Below are 17,262 nucleotides of genomic sequence, written 5' to 3'. Positions count from 1 at the left end.
TCAGATGAGTCCGGCAGATTCTTCCAGGGACACCCAGAAGAGGGTGGCTGAGTCATCACTGGCTGTGGTGGGAATCTGCAAGCACAGACCTTCATGGTAATGGGGTAGGGATGGAGGTAAAGCTGCTTGTGGGTGTGATCCAAAGCGGTTGACCTAGCCTCGGGGATGCCCCAGACGTCTGAGTTTAGTTCTTACATATGCAGCAAGAGGGGAGCACAAGAAGGAGAAGAGTCCACACCATGATGGACACAGCCTTGCAAAGACTCCGAGGCTGGAGCTGGGCTGACCCAGGCATCTGTGATGCCTTTCATTGGTCTCTGGGAGGAGGAGCTGTTCCTCTAAATTTGTTTCCCTTGTTGGTGAACTCTGCTTCACTCTGAGAACCAGCTCAGGTATGGACTCAGGTTTTAGACATAGGGGACCGATGGGTGAGTCTCACAGTGTGTCCCCTGAGAGTGACTAAGGAGGAAGCAGCTGCTGGGACCTTCCACAAACCTGTGAGCAGAAGACTCTGCCCAGCCTAGAGGTGGGACAGACACTGAGTCCCTGTCACCAGACACAGGCACAGATAACACAGCCATGGGGTATTTGGGTGATTTGGGAGAATTACACAGAAGTCAACACCAGTGCAGACATGAGGGAAAGACCGACAGTGTCCCGTGCTGCCCACTGGCCAAATATCACTCTCTCAGTGGATGTAATGTGTTGAGGACACTGGACTGACAACATGATCACTGTCTGTTCTCAGATACCCACGGGCAACCGCACCTGATCTGTCCCCAGGTAACTGATATTAATAAACACCCTTTTCCATTATGGGAACTCCTAGAATTCCAGGAGGAAGATATGTGGGAATATAACCCTGTGCAGGGTGAGTGGGAACACAGGGAGGTGGGAAGGGGTAAGCCTGGGGGCAAATGCCTGAGCCTCTTCTTCAGCACAGCCACATGAGGGGCCTCTCGTGACCTGGTCTGATGCAGGCTGCATGTCCTGCTGCAGGGCAAAGAAAGAAACAAATTCCTGGAAGGAGAGCAGGGTTCTTAGCAGCGGTAACAGAAGGTACAGATACATTAGCCACAGACACTGATGACAGGAAGACAAATGCTATGGGGTGACCACTGCATGGAGATGTCTGGACTGTGAGGGTGTTCACGGACAGATAGTAAGACAGACATTTTCATTTTGAAGAGATTTGAAACTGTTTACAATGGTTCTATTGAACTACAAGTGACTTAGAATCAACTATACATACTTAAACTTTTCAACTTGATACATTTTAAGAGGTGTATAGACACATGAAGGCATCACCACAGTCAAGTTGATGATGTGGGGCCAAGGGCAGGCTGTCCCAAGATGGGCATCTTTGGCATGAAAATTATTTTCAGTTAAAAACGTTCACAATTCAATCAATCCAAAGTAAAAGCTCTTTATTCCTCCCTCTACCGCCTGCTTGAATCAAGAACAGAGCTGTTAACAGAGATTTCTCTGTACCTAAGAAACATATCTGCATAACAGTGCAATCTTTCTTTTCCATACATCTCTTCACACTTTCCTGCTGACGATCTCATTCCCATTTGTGTCCCCAGACCCCTATCCCTGTCCTTTCCTCAGGATGTCCGAGAAGCTTTCTGTTGTATGACTGTCTTTGAAATTTCAGGTGTATGTGGATTCCCCATCAGTATGATTAAATGATTAAATGATTAATGTCCTATTAATCTTTCCCATGTTGATTTGATTTTTAGTCCATAGGAACTTCTTCCTCCATGACGGATGTCAGAGAGGGCAGGACATGTGAACTTGATTAAATCTGATGCAGCAGCTGACATCCTGGGACATGTGACATACAGTCAGCAAAGGTGATTTCTTACCATGTGAGCCCCACACAATCTGTGTCTGCGGAGTCCAATGGAGCAAGAGTAGTATGAGGACATTTTTCTCTCTACATTTCAATTAGCGGAAGAAAATATTGTGGCGCGAGTTCCTTGGGCTCAGCAAATCTTAGTAAAAATACAACAAAACAAATTTTAGTTATTGATCCATTTCTTCCCAGAGATGATCTTTGTTTTCCTTTGTGTCTTTAGTGTCCTATGCCCTAAAAAGAAATTACTATGGGACAGACAGCAAACATAGGCCCTAGAAGATTTCTTCTGGAGTCAGTCCCACAGATTGGTGAGTCCACGGTTCTCCTCAGACTGGGGTCAGTTTGGATAAAATCTGATGTGCGTTACAGACTGTTGCTAAGGGGCATCTTGGAAGCCAAAGTGCAAAATTAGTGGTGCAGGTCAAGCACTTAAAAGCTGTTAAAATGTTCACTTCCAAAAACTCAGTTCAAGGGCTAAGTTGTTCAGGGAACATGTTAGACTGATACTAGGTCATTCACCAACCTCAAGAAGACTTCCATGCAATGAAGTAACCATGAAGCCCCAGAGTCCCCAGCCCCATGGTCTATTTCTCCTAGATATTAGTGTGGCTACAAGAGGCTTAGCCAGAAAAAAAATTGATGAGCATTTTCTTTCTTATCATTCTACATTTTAATAGCTTGGATTTTGACCAGTGAGACCATTCTCTCTGGTCTCTACCCTCTGGAATGTACTTACCAGGGTGGAAGTTGGTGGCCATAGAAACAGAGTAGGAACCCAAGTCTCTCTGTCTGTCTGTCTGTCTGTCTCTCTTTCTCTGTCTGCCTGCCTGCCAGTAACTGATGGACAAATCCTATGTAGTTCCACTCATATGAATATTCTAAGTAGGGAAACTCTTACTAAAAGCATAGAACAGTGGTTGCCCGGGACTGAGAGAGCAGAAATGGAAAACTGTTGCTCAGTGAGTAGAAAGTTTCGGTTATGCAGGATAAATAGGCTCCAGAGATGTACGATACAACATAGGATCTCTAGTTAACAATATGGTATTCTGTACTTTAGAATGTGTTAAGGAAATAGATCAGGTCATGTGTTCTTGCAACAACAACAAAAAGACATATATACATATTTTGAGGGGATACATAAGTGTAGTATGTAGATTGTGTTGATAGTATCACAGGTGACCCATATGTCCAAACTCATCAAGATGTATATATTCAGGGGCGCCTGGGTGGCTCAGTTGGTTAAGCGACCAACCTCAGCTCAGATCATGATCTTGCAGTTCTTGAGTTCAAGCCCTATATCGGGCCCTGAACTGTCAGTGGAAAGACTGCTTGGTATTCTCTCTCTCTCTGTCTCTCTCTCTCTCTCTCTCTCTCTCTGTCTCTCTCTCTCAAAATAAATAAATAAACTTAAAAGAAAAGATGTAAAGGGGCACGTGGGTGACAGTCAATTGAGCAAAGACTCTTGGTTTTCGTTCAGGTCATGATCTCATGGTTCGTGGGATCAGGGCCGATGTCTAGCTTTGTGCTTGCTTGGTATTCTCTCTCTCTCTCTCTCTCTCTCTCTCTCTCTCTCTCTCTCTCTCTGTCCCTCTCAACATAAATATAAACATAAGTAAAGAAACATTAAAAAATATGTATGTATTCAATAGGCAGTATTTTTGTATACACTATTCTACAACAAAGCTAAAAGTAAAACGACTAAGAGAAAAACCATTAACTTTCTATGTTTCTGCTTTTCTCCAACATTTTAAATTCATGCTGCTACTTATACGTTCCCAGAGTATTGTCCTCAATGTTCTTGCAATCTTTTTTTCTGAAAACTTCTATTTGGACTCATTTTTGAATTCTTTACAAAAGTGTACTTCTCTTTGCATAAAATCTTTTCATGTTTAAATTGATGTCTTCAAATCTTATATGATTTATGATATTAATCAGTCAGTGACTCCCAATATGCAGATTTTGAACTCCAGTGGTAAAGTCATTTAAACCAACCTCGGCCTCAGGTTGCAGTTACTGAGTACTCTGTAACAAAACAAAACAAAACAAAACAAAACAAAACAAAACAAAACAAAACATATTTTTGACCTAAGTACTCAGAATGGTACATACAAAACAAACATAATATGACACAAAACAGCACATCCAAACACTATATTGGTGTATATGCAGACTTTAAAGTTTTTTTCTTGCTAATTCCATTCAGCTACCTTTACAGCTATCTCAAGTAAACAGTTTCATATGGGTATCTTTTCAGACTTTCCCCTCATTCTTAAATAAATATATATTTTATCAAATGCATGCCATCTCTACACAAGTGTGCTTAAGTGATATTATGTATATATGTATATATATATATATATATATATATATATATACAGTCACCATATATATATATATATACACACACACACACATATATATGTATGCATACACATATATACATATATATGTGTTTTTGTGTATATATATTTTCTGTCTTCTTCTACATTTACCAAGTATACAATGAGGGCATCTTTCAAAGTTCACAATACATCTACCTCACTCATTTGAATAGATTCTCAGTGTCACAATGGACTTCAATGGATAGAAATACATGGTGAGTCTTTTTTTTCTTTTACAACTTTGCTAAGTGACAATCCTCTATGTGTTTATTTCCAACACGCAGAAGTTTCTGTGGATGAGGTTCCTAGAAGTGGGGATCTGGGTGTGGTTTGGAAAGAATCTAGATGGAGGAGTGTCCTGGGTGAAGGAAGATATAGTGGGTGATAATGCCCAAGGTCACAAGACAGCAGAGCCTGTGGGAGGAATATACAAGTCTGTGATATCTGACCATGAAGAAGGAAGGAAGGAAGTTGGTTGGAGAGCATGCAGGCTTGAGGGAGAACAGAGACCATGAGAGTTTTGGAGGAAATGTCACACGGGGAAATCAGGAGGAGGGAATGAATCAAAATATAATCATTAGTGAGATCATCCAGGAGAGGTAACCAGCAAGGCCTCTGGGGATGAGGGATGGAGAAGTAATGATGACATATGGAGTCTCTATTGGATGATGATGTCAATGCAGTCATTTGGTTTCATAACTTTTACAGAATTGATTCAATTTCCTCTTTTTCAAAAACGTGGAGTATATAAGGAATTATGTGTAGATAAAAATGGTTCAGGTCAATATTTGGCAATAGAAGGTGGGGGCCATCCATGAATGCTTGTAGCGAATCAACAAATGGGGTGGGTGGGGATATCAGGAGGGGAGTGGGCTCACTGGTGGAGGACGTGTGGAATTAGAAGAATGGGGGAAACCACATTCAATAAGGAGGAAGTGGAAGAAAATCAAACCTACCTTAGAATGTGAGGGAGCCCGCTATCATCTGACATTTTAATACTTTGGCTGTTATCACAATTGATTTATTTCTACTTCTACTTTGAAATCAAGGTGACAAGGCAGGAGTCAGGTTGAGGGGATAATCATGACATGGAAGAAATGGCATTTTCTCTCCCCCTTACCCTGCTGGTTCCTTCACTTCCTTATTTATACTCCCTGTTCCTCCTCACTCACAGACATAAAATCATCAGTCAGCATTATCATCGTCACAGTCCATACACCCCTCTAGGGTTAGTCCCACTCACCTCACTAATCACCCGCCTCCGTGGAATCCACCATGCTCCTTCTTCCCCAGTTGAATCCCCCAGCGGACTGTGGCTGCAGGTGCACATGGCCATGCTGACTGCTCCCGCTGTGAATTTAGGAGACTTACTCTAGGGAGTCCCTACTTCAGACACTGTGTGATAATTCATCTCTCACGTCTCTCTCTATAATCCATTCTAACGTTTTTCTCTGTCTGCAATGTGTGGTCAGACGTTCCTCAGTTCCCTTGAAGTGAGAAAGTATCTTCCATCCCGACTCCCAACTGGAAAATAGAAGCTAGAAGATAAGTTGCATGGGATCACCTACTAACTGTTAACAATGCTTATCTTTTGTTTTCTTGTTGATGACACAAATAAGATGTTCACAATTTTTTTCAAATATGCTTTCACATTCTTCAGGGAATTTTACATTGTCCTTTAATATGCAGATTTTTAAATTTTTTTTTTTTTTAACGTTGATTTTTGAGACAGAGAGAGACACAGCATGAACGGGGGAGGGGCAGAGAGAGAGGGAGACACAGAATCGGAAGCAGGCTCCAGGCTCTGAGCCGTCAGCCCAGAGCCCGACGTGGGGCTCGATCTCACGGACCGCGAGATCATGACCTGAGCTGAAGTCAGACGCTTAACTGACTGAGCCACCCAGGCGCCCCCAAGTTGAATATTTGGACCCATAAGCCAGATAGATCTGTACATGTATTTAAACCTTTAATCTCCCTTTGAATAGTTTATAATTTTTAGTGCGTAAAATTCTCAAATTCTTTCAGATCTTTCCTTATATGTTTCATATTTTTGATGCTATTGTAGATGATATTATTTCTAATTTTCATCTTTGGAGGTTGATGCTAGAATAGATAATACAATTCCCACGTGTGTGTGGGGATTGCATCCCCACCCCAAATGGAAACACTCGGACCAGAAGCATATCTGAGTCACTCTACACTCTCCAGAGAGCATGGCCGGAATCAGCCTTTTCATTCTTATCCAATTTCTTCATTAAGAGCTATTAATCTCTGAGCATGGGATTATTTCCAGTGCAACATTAACAGGGTGAGACTATATTATCAATGGATTAATCCAAATTTTGATCTGAAGAAAAGTATGTGATATTATCAGATCAAGTGGACTGAGGAAACTTAGGTGCTGACAGAAGAAATGACAATGCCATTGACCCCCTAAGCCAGGCAGGGTAGAGCCCCTGTTGTGAAGGGCACACCAGGTCAGGAGGGTGCAGGCCAGGTTTTTGTTTCACTTCCCCATAGATCTGGAGGACAGTGGAAGTCTTTAGAAGGAGGGTAGCTGGGTCATCCCCTGCTGGCACAGGGAACCTGTAAACACAGACCCTCATGGGAAACGGGGCAGCGGAAAAGGTGAAGCTGCTTGGTGGTCTGTGACAGTGAGGGTGACACCCACTCAAGAGCTGCCATGGAGGGGCGCCTGGGTGGCGCAGTCGGTTAAGCGTCTGACTTCAGCCAGGTCACGATCTCGCGGTCCGTGAGTTCGAGCCCCGCGTCAGGCTCTGGGCTGATGGCTCGGAGCCTGGAGCCTGTTTCCAATTCTGTGTCTCCCTCTCTCTCTGCCCCTCCCCCGTTCATGCTCTGTCTCTCTCTGTCCCAAAAATAAATAAAAAACGTTGAAAAAAAATTAAAAAAAAAAAAAAAAGAGCTGCCATGGATCTGGAGATGTCCCTACCTGTGCAGTGAGCCAGGAGCACCAGGAGCACAAGGAGAAGGGTCCAGGCCATGATGGATGCTCTTCCTGCAGCCCCAGATCAGGGCAGGCATGTAGCGGTTTCTTTTGTCATCTCCATGGACTCATGGGGACCGGCTGTTCACACAGATTTCCATCCTGCCTACTAGCTGAAGTGTCAGCTTAGTCCCTTAGAAAGAAGGGGCTGATTTCCACAGAGACTCAGAGTTTGTCTCCTGGGAGGGACCAGGGAAGAAGCAGCTGCTGGAAATTTCCACAGACCTGTGAGCAGGAGACCCCTCCCAGCCAGAGGGGACACAGCTGCTGAGTCCTCACTAGCACACATAGGCAAAAGTGTGGGCGCCCTAAGGGGGTTGTAGGGTACACAGCAGGGGGCCCCCAGTGTGCTCTTCCTGGGGAGGCCGACAGTGCCCCCTGCTGCCCACAGGTCAAGCTTCAGTCTGTCCCTGGAAAGGATGTCAGGGACACTGACCTGACAGCCTGGCCACTGTCAGACCACAAGCATCCACGTGCCATATGCCCTAGTGCCCAAGGTAACTCATATGAACAAACAGCCTTCCCACCAAGAATTTCTGTGTTTGTCAGAGAAAGAAATGTGGTGAATCACCACCAAGCACCGTGAATGGGGCCGCAGTGGGTTGAGAATGCAGCGGTTTCTGGAAGAACACACCTGAGCTGCTGTCTCAGGTGGGCCACGTGAGGGAGGAGACTGGTTCTCTGGGTGGAGAGTTGGGACCAGGGTTCCTACAGCAGGACAAATAAAACACACTACCTTCCCAGAAGAAAGATGGAATTGGAGGTGGGTGGGGCATCAGATATGATGTGTTGAGGGGACGGAAACTACGTCATTTGACAGCAGCTTTGAGCAAATGGAATGTAAGTGCGAAAGGGGTGAGGACGTTTGACGCCTAAGTGTAAAAGTACTTCTATGTCAGAGTGAGGTGCTTGGCTTTTATTTTATTTGTATTTCTTAGAGATTGAAAACGGGAGAAATTTTGTTGAAATGCAACATATTGTTTTTATTATTAATTCTGTTTAACTTTTCAGCTTTTCCAAGTATAATAAAAAATCAAACATTGTATGCACTTAAGGCACAGAATGGAGATTGGATATCCATTAAAATTGTGAGGTGAAACAACCAAGCTAATCAGTACATTTATCACTTCGTATACATGCCAGTTTTCTATTTTTATTCCTCCCTCCCTCCCTCCCTCCCTCCTTCCTTCATTCCTTTCTTCGCTCTCTCTTTTCTTCTTTCTTTCTTTCTTTCTCCTCTCTCTTTTCTTCTCTTTCTTTCTTTCTTTCTTTCTTTCTTTCTTTCTTTCTTTCTTTTATGAGAACCCTTAAGATCTATCCTGTCTGCAAATTTCAAATCTACAGTACAGTATTATTAACTAAGAAACATACTTTAGACAGACATTGTGGTGTCAGTTTCAACAATGTGCCTGACGACAACAGAGCAGGCAAGGCCGTGTCCGGAGGGCCTGAGGGCTGAGTATACAGGGAATCTGGAGGAGGAAGATGAGCAAGTAGGGCCCACAAGGAAGAGCATGGAGAGGTGACCGTGGCCCTGGACTGAGGGTGAGGGAAAGGATGAGCTGAGGGCTCCAGCTGTGTGCACTGTCGGGAAGGACATGAGAGGGAAAAATAAGGTTGAGGACAGTTAAAGGGGTTTGTGTCACATGTGTAAAGGTGGGCATGTGGGAACTACGTGGGAACAAGAACGTGAGATATGCGAAGTCCGTCCTCCCCGTGCAGTGGCCGGAGCATCGCTTCCTGCTGTGCACTAGCTCCGGGTCAGTGGTAAGGAAAGGAGAAGATAAGAGAGGGGGGAAGATGAAAAAAAGGAATAAGAAGGAAACGCAGGGAGCACCCCTGCTCACAGAACCAAGATAAAGCGTACAAATCCATTAGAAGTAAATCAGGAAATCCCTCAGTTTTTTTTTTTTTACTCCTGTCTTTATGTAATTACTTAAGCAATTACCGTTCAGATTTGTGCTCCTTTTAATTCTTCTGTTCTCTTTTTAATGTGTACTATTTTTTTTCTGTATTCATTCAGTTACTAAGACCGTTGTGTGAATATCTGCAACTGTAATTGTGGACTAGTTATTCCTCTCTTTGCTTCTATAATTTATTCTTCAGATAGTTTTGCAAAGGTATGTTATTATATTTGAGCTTCTTTTTTTTCTTGAATAGATTATTTTATCACTATTAAATGTGTCACTGGTTTTCTAGAAAATTCCCTCCCTTAGTCTTTGGCGTGACACTTATATAACCACATCTTTTTGTACTTTCATGGTTACAGGGTATACTTTTTTTAAAATTTTAACCATCATGCTCTGTTAGGTCAATCCATGTCTGTAACTGGAACAATTTGTCCATTTAAATGCAATATAATTTAACATCATTATGTAGTATATTAAGTTTAATATCATTTTGTTATTTTGTTCTCTTCTTAAATCTAGATTTAGATTTAAACAATTTAATTTCCTTTATTACTCTTTTCTTAGAAGTCTCTGTTTGTCAAAAGACTACCTGCTCTCCGCAGAGAGGTATCCACTGTATTTACTTTCCAATCTGGGTTTTGACCGGGCCTTTGTACTCAGTCTGGAATTTAATTTTCTTTTCTGGTGTACTTATGACTCATTTTCCTCTCTATTAGTCCAGTTTTGTAAGTGTTCTCAGGATGAACATTGATATAAAACATTATACAGTAAAAGGGACCTCTGTCTTCTTAGAAATTTGTTCTCAGCTCATCCATTAAGGGGCATTCAGGGAAGGGAATCCCACTCACATTCATCCCTATTATCTTTATTTGGTAATGTTCCATGGGTTAACAGTGAAAAGACAACAAAATGTCTGGATTTTTTCCGGTAATATCAGGGTTCTCTGGACAATGTAGGATGGGTTCATAGGCCTTTTTCTCTAAAATAGTGAGATTCCTTTCAGCATCATTCCAGACCGAGTCAGAGGAAAAACAGAGAAAGACTATGACACATGCTCTTACACTTTACTGGTCTCACCCGGGTAATTACATCTGCAACAGTCTCATTTCCAAAAAGGTCTCATCCTGAAATATGGGAGTTTTTAGAACTTTTAATCACATGAATTGTTGGAGACACAGTTCAACGCGTAACAATTAATATCCACAGTTTTTTCAGATTTTCTTAGTTTTTCCCTAATGTCCTTTTTCTGTAGTAAGATCCAGTTTAAGATTCTTTGCGACATGGAGTTGTGAATTGTCCTTAAGCTTCTCTTACTGTGACACTTCTTCAGACTGTCCCTCTTGTTGGTGCCTTTGTGCATACTTACTGAGTGGGGATTATGCCTGACGTCATTCAAGCCAAGGGATTACACCTGTTCCATGAAATCTCTTCATGGGAATGTGTCTCATCTGATTCCATTTATTTATACCATCAGTTAACAATATGGATGGCAGATACATGTGTAGACAGTGAGTTACAACCCAATCCTTTTATGTTCCTGTGGTTGAAATCTTTCTAGTTTTGCCTCAGGGGGGCCCTTTAGGTTGGCTTGAGAGCTCCTAGACAAACCCTGTCCTTGTGTGTGTGCTCACATGGGTATGTGTGGTGGTTGTGCGCTGATTTGCTTGCGTTTGTTTGGGAGACAATGCCAGACAATGACAGAGTGTCATTTAAGGGCCATTAGTATCATATAGAATAATCCGTGGCTCAGAGTGTTTTCCTCTGTTCACATGATTAATTCTTTTTCAGTGTTTAGCACCCCCACGACCTACAGATGTTTGCAGAGTTTTGCTTCTTCCAATGTTGGATATAATTATCAAATTATTTATAAAAGTGGTACCTCCTGGGTGACCTCTTAGTTGGTTCCTGGTTAGGGTATTTACATTTAAACCTAGAATAAGTATCCATGTGCCAAGTTTAAGTTGCTTCCAGGCCTTAGTGATTAGGAATAAGTTGTTATAAGCATTGAAGTGCAGGGTTTTTCCTATGGACAAAAGTTTTGAAACTTATCTTCATAATTTTATAATTTTAAATTGGCATTTTTTCACAAATAAGAGATAACAAGACAACACTAGACACCACCAAAGAGATAATAGTACCAGATGCAAATAAGGCTGACTTATTTTTCAGGCACCACATGGGTAGAGTTCAGAGGAAAAATGAAAATGCTTCATTTCTTTTTATATCAGAAGGAAAAATTGATACGATCTGGCCTAGAATAAAATACCTCAGCTGATAAAACAAGAGATTTCACTTTCATCAAGACTCTGTGTCACAAGGGTTTTCTGAGAGTGACTTTGAGGACAGAAAGGACAGGAGGAACCTCACTCACGGGAGGTGCCCTTGCATGGACCTGCGCCCAAGTCATCAGCCACAGAATGAGCAGAATCACAGGCTAAGCTGAGGAGGCAACTGCTGATGTGTTTCCCTTCTTTCCAGATGAGTAACTAGGTTTTTGTCTCACTTCCCCACAGGCCTGGACCACTGTGTAAGCTCTGCCACTGCTGTACCACGATGAGCAGTAATAATCAGCCTCGTCCTCGGCTTGGAGCCCATTGATGGTCAGCGTGCCTGTGCTCCCAGACTTGGAGCCGGAGAATCGATCAGGGACCCCTGAGGGTCGGTTGCTATCATAATAGATGATGGTTTTGGGGGCCATTCCTGGGATTTGTTGGTACCAGTACACGTAACTACCAACTCCAGTGCAGGAGATAGTGACCCTCTGGCCCAGGGCCCCCGACACTGAGGATGGTTGATTCGGCCCCGACTGAGCCCAAATCCCTGGAAAGAGAAACAACAGAGAGGATATTCCTGGGGTCTAGAGACAAGAGGAGGAATCTGGCGCACACTTGTGCTTCCAGGACCCCTTCCCGTGTCCCCACATCAAGTCACCTGTGCAGTGAGCGAGGAGGGTGAGGAGGAGAGGGGACCAGGCCATGGCGGAGGTCAGCACCGATCCTGCCTTCTGTTGCCTCACAGCTGAGCAGAGTCTCCCTTCACCTCTCCCTTCACCTCTTGATCTGTTGAGAGGGGGAGGGCCCAACCATGCAAATGCGACCCCCCTGTTTTCTGACTCCTCACTGACTTCTATGGGTGCCTCTGCCTGAGGATGTCAGGGGGATTGGCAGGGTAGGGGCAATTTCAGGGCAGGGGTGGTGAGGTCACAGATGTGAGGCCTGAGCAGAGGGCACAGGCAGTGGCAGGTGGCAGTTCTCATCTCTGATCTACCGTGACCCCTCAGAAACAGGCCTTGAGTGCCCCTTAGTGTCCAGACACAGTCATGCCATTGTATGACACGAGCAGAGCCCATCAGAGACCACTTCTGCCTCCTCACTCCTCTATCCACTCTCCTCTACCTAAGCGTTAGACCAGGTATCCCCACGTGGCCCCCCATCACCTCAGGGCAGACTCTCTGTTCTACTCAGACTCCTGGGGGTGAGCCTGTCCATGGCTCCCTTGACTCTTAATGGGTCAGGCCTGAAGAGTTGTCTCTACACACATTCCTCTAACAGTAAATGTGTACCAATAGGGGAAGGAGTTAACTGAATATGACAGCAGAGCCAGGGCTCCAGGCGCCCATGCCAATGCAGGAAACAGCAGAGAGCAGAGGGCAGCTCCCATGGGGAACTTTGGCAGATGGGACCTGACCCTGATGAGATTATTCTTTACATGTGCTTCTTACCCAGATGGAGTGTGTTGATTCACACTCTATCCCGGCATCTATGTCAATGAGCTCATTGTCAGACGTCTGAGTCATTCCAGTTTTCTCTCCCAAAGTGCATCAGGAAATAGCAGTGAGATCCTAAAGATCCTATTTGGGGCATCTGCTCTAGGATTCATGTATATTCTTTCTGAAATGCTTCCCAAATCCATGGTAGCTCTGTTCCGGAGACCTTGCAAAGGACCGTTTTCAACCTATGTCTTCCCTGGTGGTCAAGAAGAACTTGAATGACTTTCTGGTCTTTTTATCTATGGCATGAATCTATGTGTCTCTCGAGAACAATACCACATTGGTTTCCATGACTACAGCTTTGTAATATAATTTCAAAATGTGAAGAATGGTGTCTCGAGGTTTGTTCCTTCTCAAGATTGCTTTGGCAATTTGGGGTCTTTTCTGGTTCTATACAAAATTTGTTTTTTTTTTTTAATATCTGTGCAAAACGTCATTGGATTTTTTTATGGGGATTGCATTGAATTTATAGAGGGCTTTGGGTAGTGTGGACATTTTAGCATTATATTTATTGTGGAGATCCCAGGATTTAGGAATTACATGGAGGCTGTGTGTGAGGTCTACGTGTTTGTCTAAGATGACCTCCATCTCTGTGCTTAAAAATGTGGATGGATTATGATGATTCAAATGAAAGAAGAGTTACTAGTTTTGGCAATAAGGTAAAGAATGTGGATATGTGTATTTTTTCTTTTCTTTTCTTTTTTTTTTCAACGTTTTTTTATTTTTATTTTTGGGACAGAGAGAGACACAGCATGAACGGGGGAGGGGCAGAGAGAGAGGGAAACGCAGAATCGGAAACAGGCTCCGGGCTCCGAGCTATCAGCCCAGAGCCTGACGGGGGGCTCGAACTCATGGAAAGCGAGATCGTACCTGGCTGAAGTCGGACGCTTAACCGACTGTGCCACCCAGGTGCCCGTATTTTTTCTTTTTTAATTCACTGATGTATTCTTTTTAGTTCAAAAACCTTTCCTGGGCACCAGCTAAGTGCTGGTAGACTGCAGACACTCAGTGTTGAAAGGACAAACAAAACTGTCAAGGTCGTGGAGCCTGTTGGGTTTTCATGTGACTCACTATGACAGACAAGGAGGAGATGTTTCATGGGAGGTATTCAATGAGAAGCATTAAATATTATAGGACTAGAGCACAGGGTTCTATGTTAATCGAGAGTCGATAACTAGAAGTTGTGTGTGTGTATAACAATATCTCATGTTTTATTTATACGTAGTTTGTGTTTTATATATATATGTATATATATACACATATATATATGATATGAATCCCAGAAGATATATCCTAGATGTATTGTCATCAACAGTGCAGAGATGGATTGGATAAATACTGGGGAAAACAATTGTGTGAATATTTACAGAAGGAGTAGAACCTTGTGTGACACACAGAAGGACTAGAGAAGGATCTGATGTAATTATAATACATTGCACACTGAGAAAGGAGGGCTTAGAGCACCAGGAGCTTCTGAGTCATGGGATGAGCTCTGTCCTTACAATTCCCAAGCTTCTGTGTTTTCCCAAATATGCAGTCCCGTCTGGAAGGGAAACCCATCTGGTGCCGGGGACCGAGTCACCTCCAGTGTCTCCCTCACCACTGGGGCTTCCTGGCTGCATCCTGGGATGACTGTGTTGCTGACTATCGCCTATGGGTGCTCTTGGGAAAAGGCAACGTGAGAGGCACATGTCCCTTGTTTCTAATTACAGTGTGTCCTTGAAGAATCTCATGTGCATTTTTGTTAACGGGCCCTGCCCCATGAAGTGTGAGGATGGGGGCAGGTGCAGAGGATTATGGGGACTGGCTTGCCTGGGTGGGAAGTGTCCTGACATGACAAAGAGATGGGATGTCTCCTCAGGCCTTCCTGATACAGCCTGTGTGAGCCTGCCCTCTGCACTTCTTATCCCTCAGTGCAGGACACAACATCCCTGAGGGGTCACTCACCTGACGTCCCAAAAGCACAACTACCTAAGTGGTGGTGGGGGCACCGAGTGATGCATGCTGAGGAAGCCACAGCTCTGAAGTAAGGACTGAGGTGTGGTGGTGCCTGCCACACAGGAGGTCGCACTTGGGGGATCAGAAGCCCCCGACCCTGTATAGGGATGGGTGGGGTGCCAGGCAGGCTCAAGTCCAGAGGGTCCCTCTCTCTGCTCAACTCCAGTTCCTTCTCCCAGTCCTAAGTGAGTCTGAATTCTGAGACAGCAGGGGGCACTGGAGGTCTGTCCCTCTCCATTGGGGGAGGTGCAGGGATGGCTGAGGGGTGTCTCAGCTGGGCACACAGTCCTGGAACCCTGCCTTGTACCCTCTGCTCTATGCTCACCGGGGCCCACATTTGGCTCCCCAGCCCCACCCCCCCCTCAGCTGTCACTATATTTAGTGACTAGGTTTAGGGACCCAGGAGGGGAGTGATTTGCATGAAGGATTCCTCTCTGCTCTCCAAAGTGGGGAGGGGATGAGAGAGGCTTTGTGCAGTTCTCTCACTGGTGGGCTCAGTCAGGGGCACAGCCTGGGCTGTCTCCACCTTGGCCTGGACCCCTCTCCTCTCCCCCCTTGTTCTCCGCTTAGGTGACTGGCTGTGGAAAGCAAGGCGAGTGATTATGGGCTGGGGTGTGCTGGGCTCCTTCTTTCCCTCTTTTGAAGAACAAGCTGGAGGCATTCCCTCAGGACCTGCCTGTCCGTGTCTCCACTGCTCTGTTGCAGGGTCCTGGGCACAGTGTGCCGCGACACAGGAGGCCTCCCTGTCAGGGTTTCAGGGGCACAAGGTGACCCTCACCTGGACGGGAATTAGCAACAGTGTTGGAGCAAATTATGTGGGCTGCTTCCAGATTTCTCTCAGCGTTACCACAACTGTGGTGCTCAGAAGAAATGGACCCTTGGAGATCTCAGCTCGGTTCTCTGGCTCCCACTCTGGGAACAAGGCCTCTAGGACCTTCTCAGCCTGCAGCCTGAGGATGAGCCTTATTGTTAGTGCTCAACTTCGGGCAGAAGCATCAGTTCTGACTTACTGCTGCAGGCCCATGGGGACCTGAGACAGAAAGCTGTCTCTGTCACCCCCAGGACTGCCGGTGAGAAACAGACAGGGAGGCCTTGGAGACCCTGGAGGGTCTGAGGGTCTGACTCTGAGCACAGAGGAAATTTAAAGGGTCAGTGACAGTAGTTGCCTCTCATGTTGTTTTTTCTTCCTCTCCTTCCTCTCCTGTCTCTCTTTCTTTCTAACTTTCTTTCTTTTTCTTTCTTTCTTTCTTTCTTTCTTTCTTTCTTTCTTTCTTTCCTACTTCTTTCCTTTGTTTTCTTTTCTTTCTCTCTCTTTCTCTCCCTATCTCTCTCCCTTTCCTCTTTCCTTCCTTCCTCCCTTCCTTTCTTCCTTGGATAAAGAGCTTTATTTGGATTAAATGAGAGCTGGAGAAAGCGAAGGGCCTGAGACGCCAGTGAGATTAGGTTCCAAAAGGGCAGGCAGAGCTTATCAACCCAATGGACTCCGTTTCCCAGCAGCCTTCCAGTTAGTACGGTCAGTAAAGTCGTGCTGGGAAATGTATTTGCCAGTAAATGACCAATGTTTGCCCACCATCACTACAATGGTAGAGTTTCTCTTTTCCATAATTAAAACTCCGTATCACTTCCGACAACACCATGAATATTGCAAAACAGGTTAAAAAATCACATTTGACATCTCTTATACTCGTCTTCAGTAGTTAGCTGCGAAGACTCATCATCTGCCAAAAAGAGTTCTACTAAACTCATCAGCTGAAATGTCCATCCAAGTAGTGAGAAGACAGTCTTTACTAACCCATGGTCATTCTTATCCAATTCCCGCGGCCAGCCATGGCTGAACAGCAGAGTAAGGCTCAGAGAGGGGTGAAGGAGGAGGGGGATGGGGCTAATTTTCCCCAGTACAAAGATGGCATCTGATTCTTGGTCGGAGAGCAGAACCAGAAAGGCTTGAGGGAAGGGTCCAGGCCCTGTACTCAGTCAGAAACAGTGCTGTAGAAGAGAAGGAGGAGGAGGAGGAGGAGGAGGAGGAGGAGGAGGAGGAGGAGAAGGAGGAGGAGGATGCCCCAGCATCCAGGAATTTCTGATCAGCTTGTATGAAACAGAAAATGTGTGCATGTAAGGACAGGCTTTGGGGACAGAATTGACAGGAAAAGGACAGATACTAGAGGCGGTTCATTGGGTTTGGTTTCAGGGTCAGTTTTAGGCTAAACAAAGAGGGAAGCAACAGTTTTGACAGAAAGTGGGGCTGAAGAAGGAAAGCCCTTCACTGTGGGCACAGCAGGTTTTTGTCTCACTTCCCCACAGCCCTGGAGCTCTGAGTGAGCACTGAGACTATCGTCCCA

General features: G+C 44.7%; 1 gene segment (V, D, J or C); it reads right to left on the bottom strand.

The window, feature by feature from the left end:
* LOC109261433 (immunoglobulin lambda variable 1-40-like) lies at positions 1 to 12,220 on the bottom strand. The segment is given in 3 exon segments: positions 1 to 75; positions 11,660 to 11,976; positions 12,088 to 12,220. Coding segments are annotated over 3 exon segments (438 nt in total).
* Between the last annotated feature and the right edge of the window lie 5,042 nt (positions 12,221 to 17,262).

Source organism: Panthera pardus, unplaced genomic scaffold (assembly GCF_024362965.1).
Source record: "Panthera pardus isolate Hobbes unplaced genomic scaffold, ASM2436296v1 HiC_scaffold_228, whole genome shotgun sequence".
Lineage (NCBI taxonomy): Eukaryota > Metazoa > Chordata > Mammalia > Carnivora > Felidae > Panthera > Panthera pardus.
This window is presented reverse-complemented; position numbering and strand designations above follow the sequence as displayed.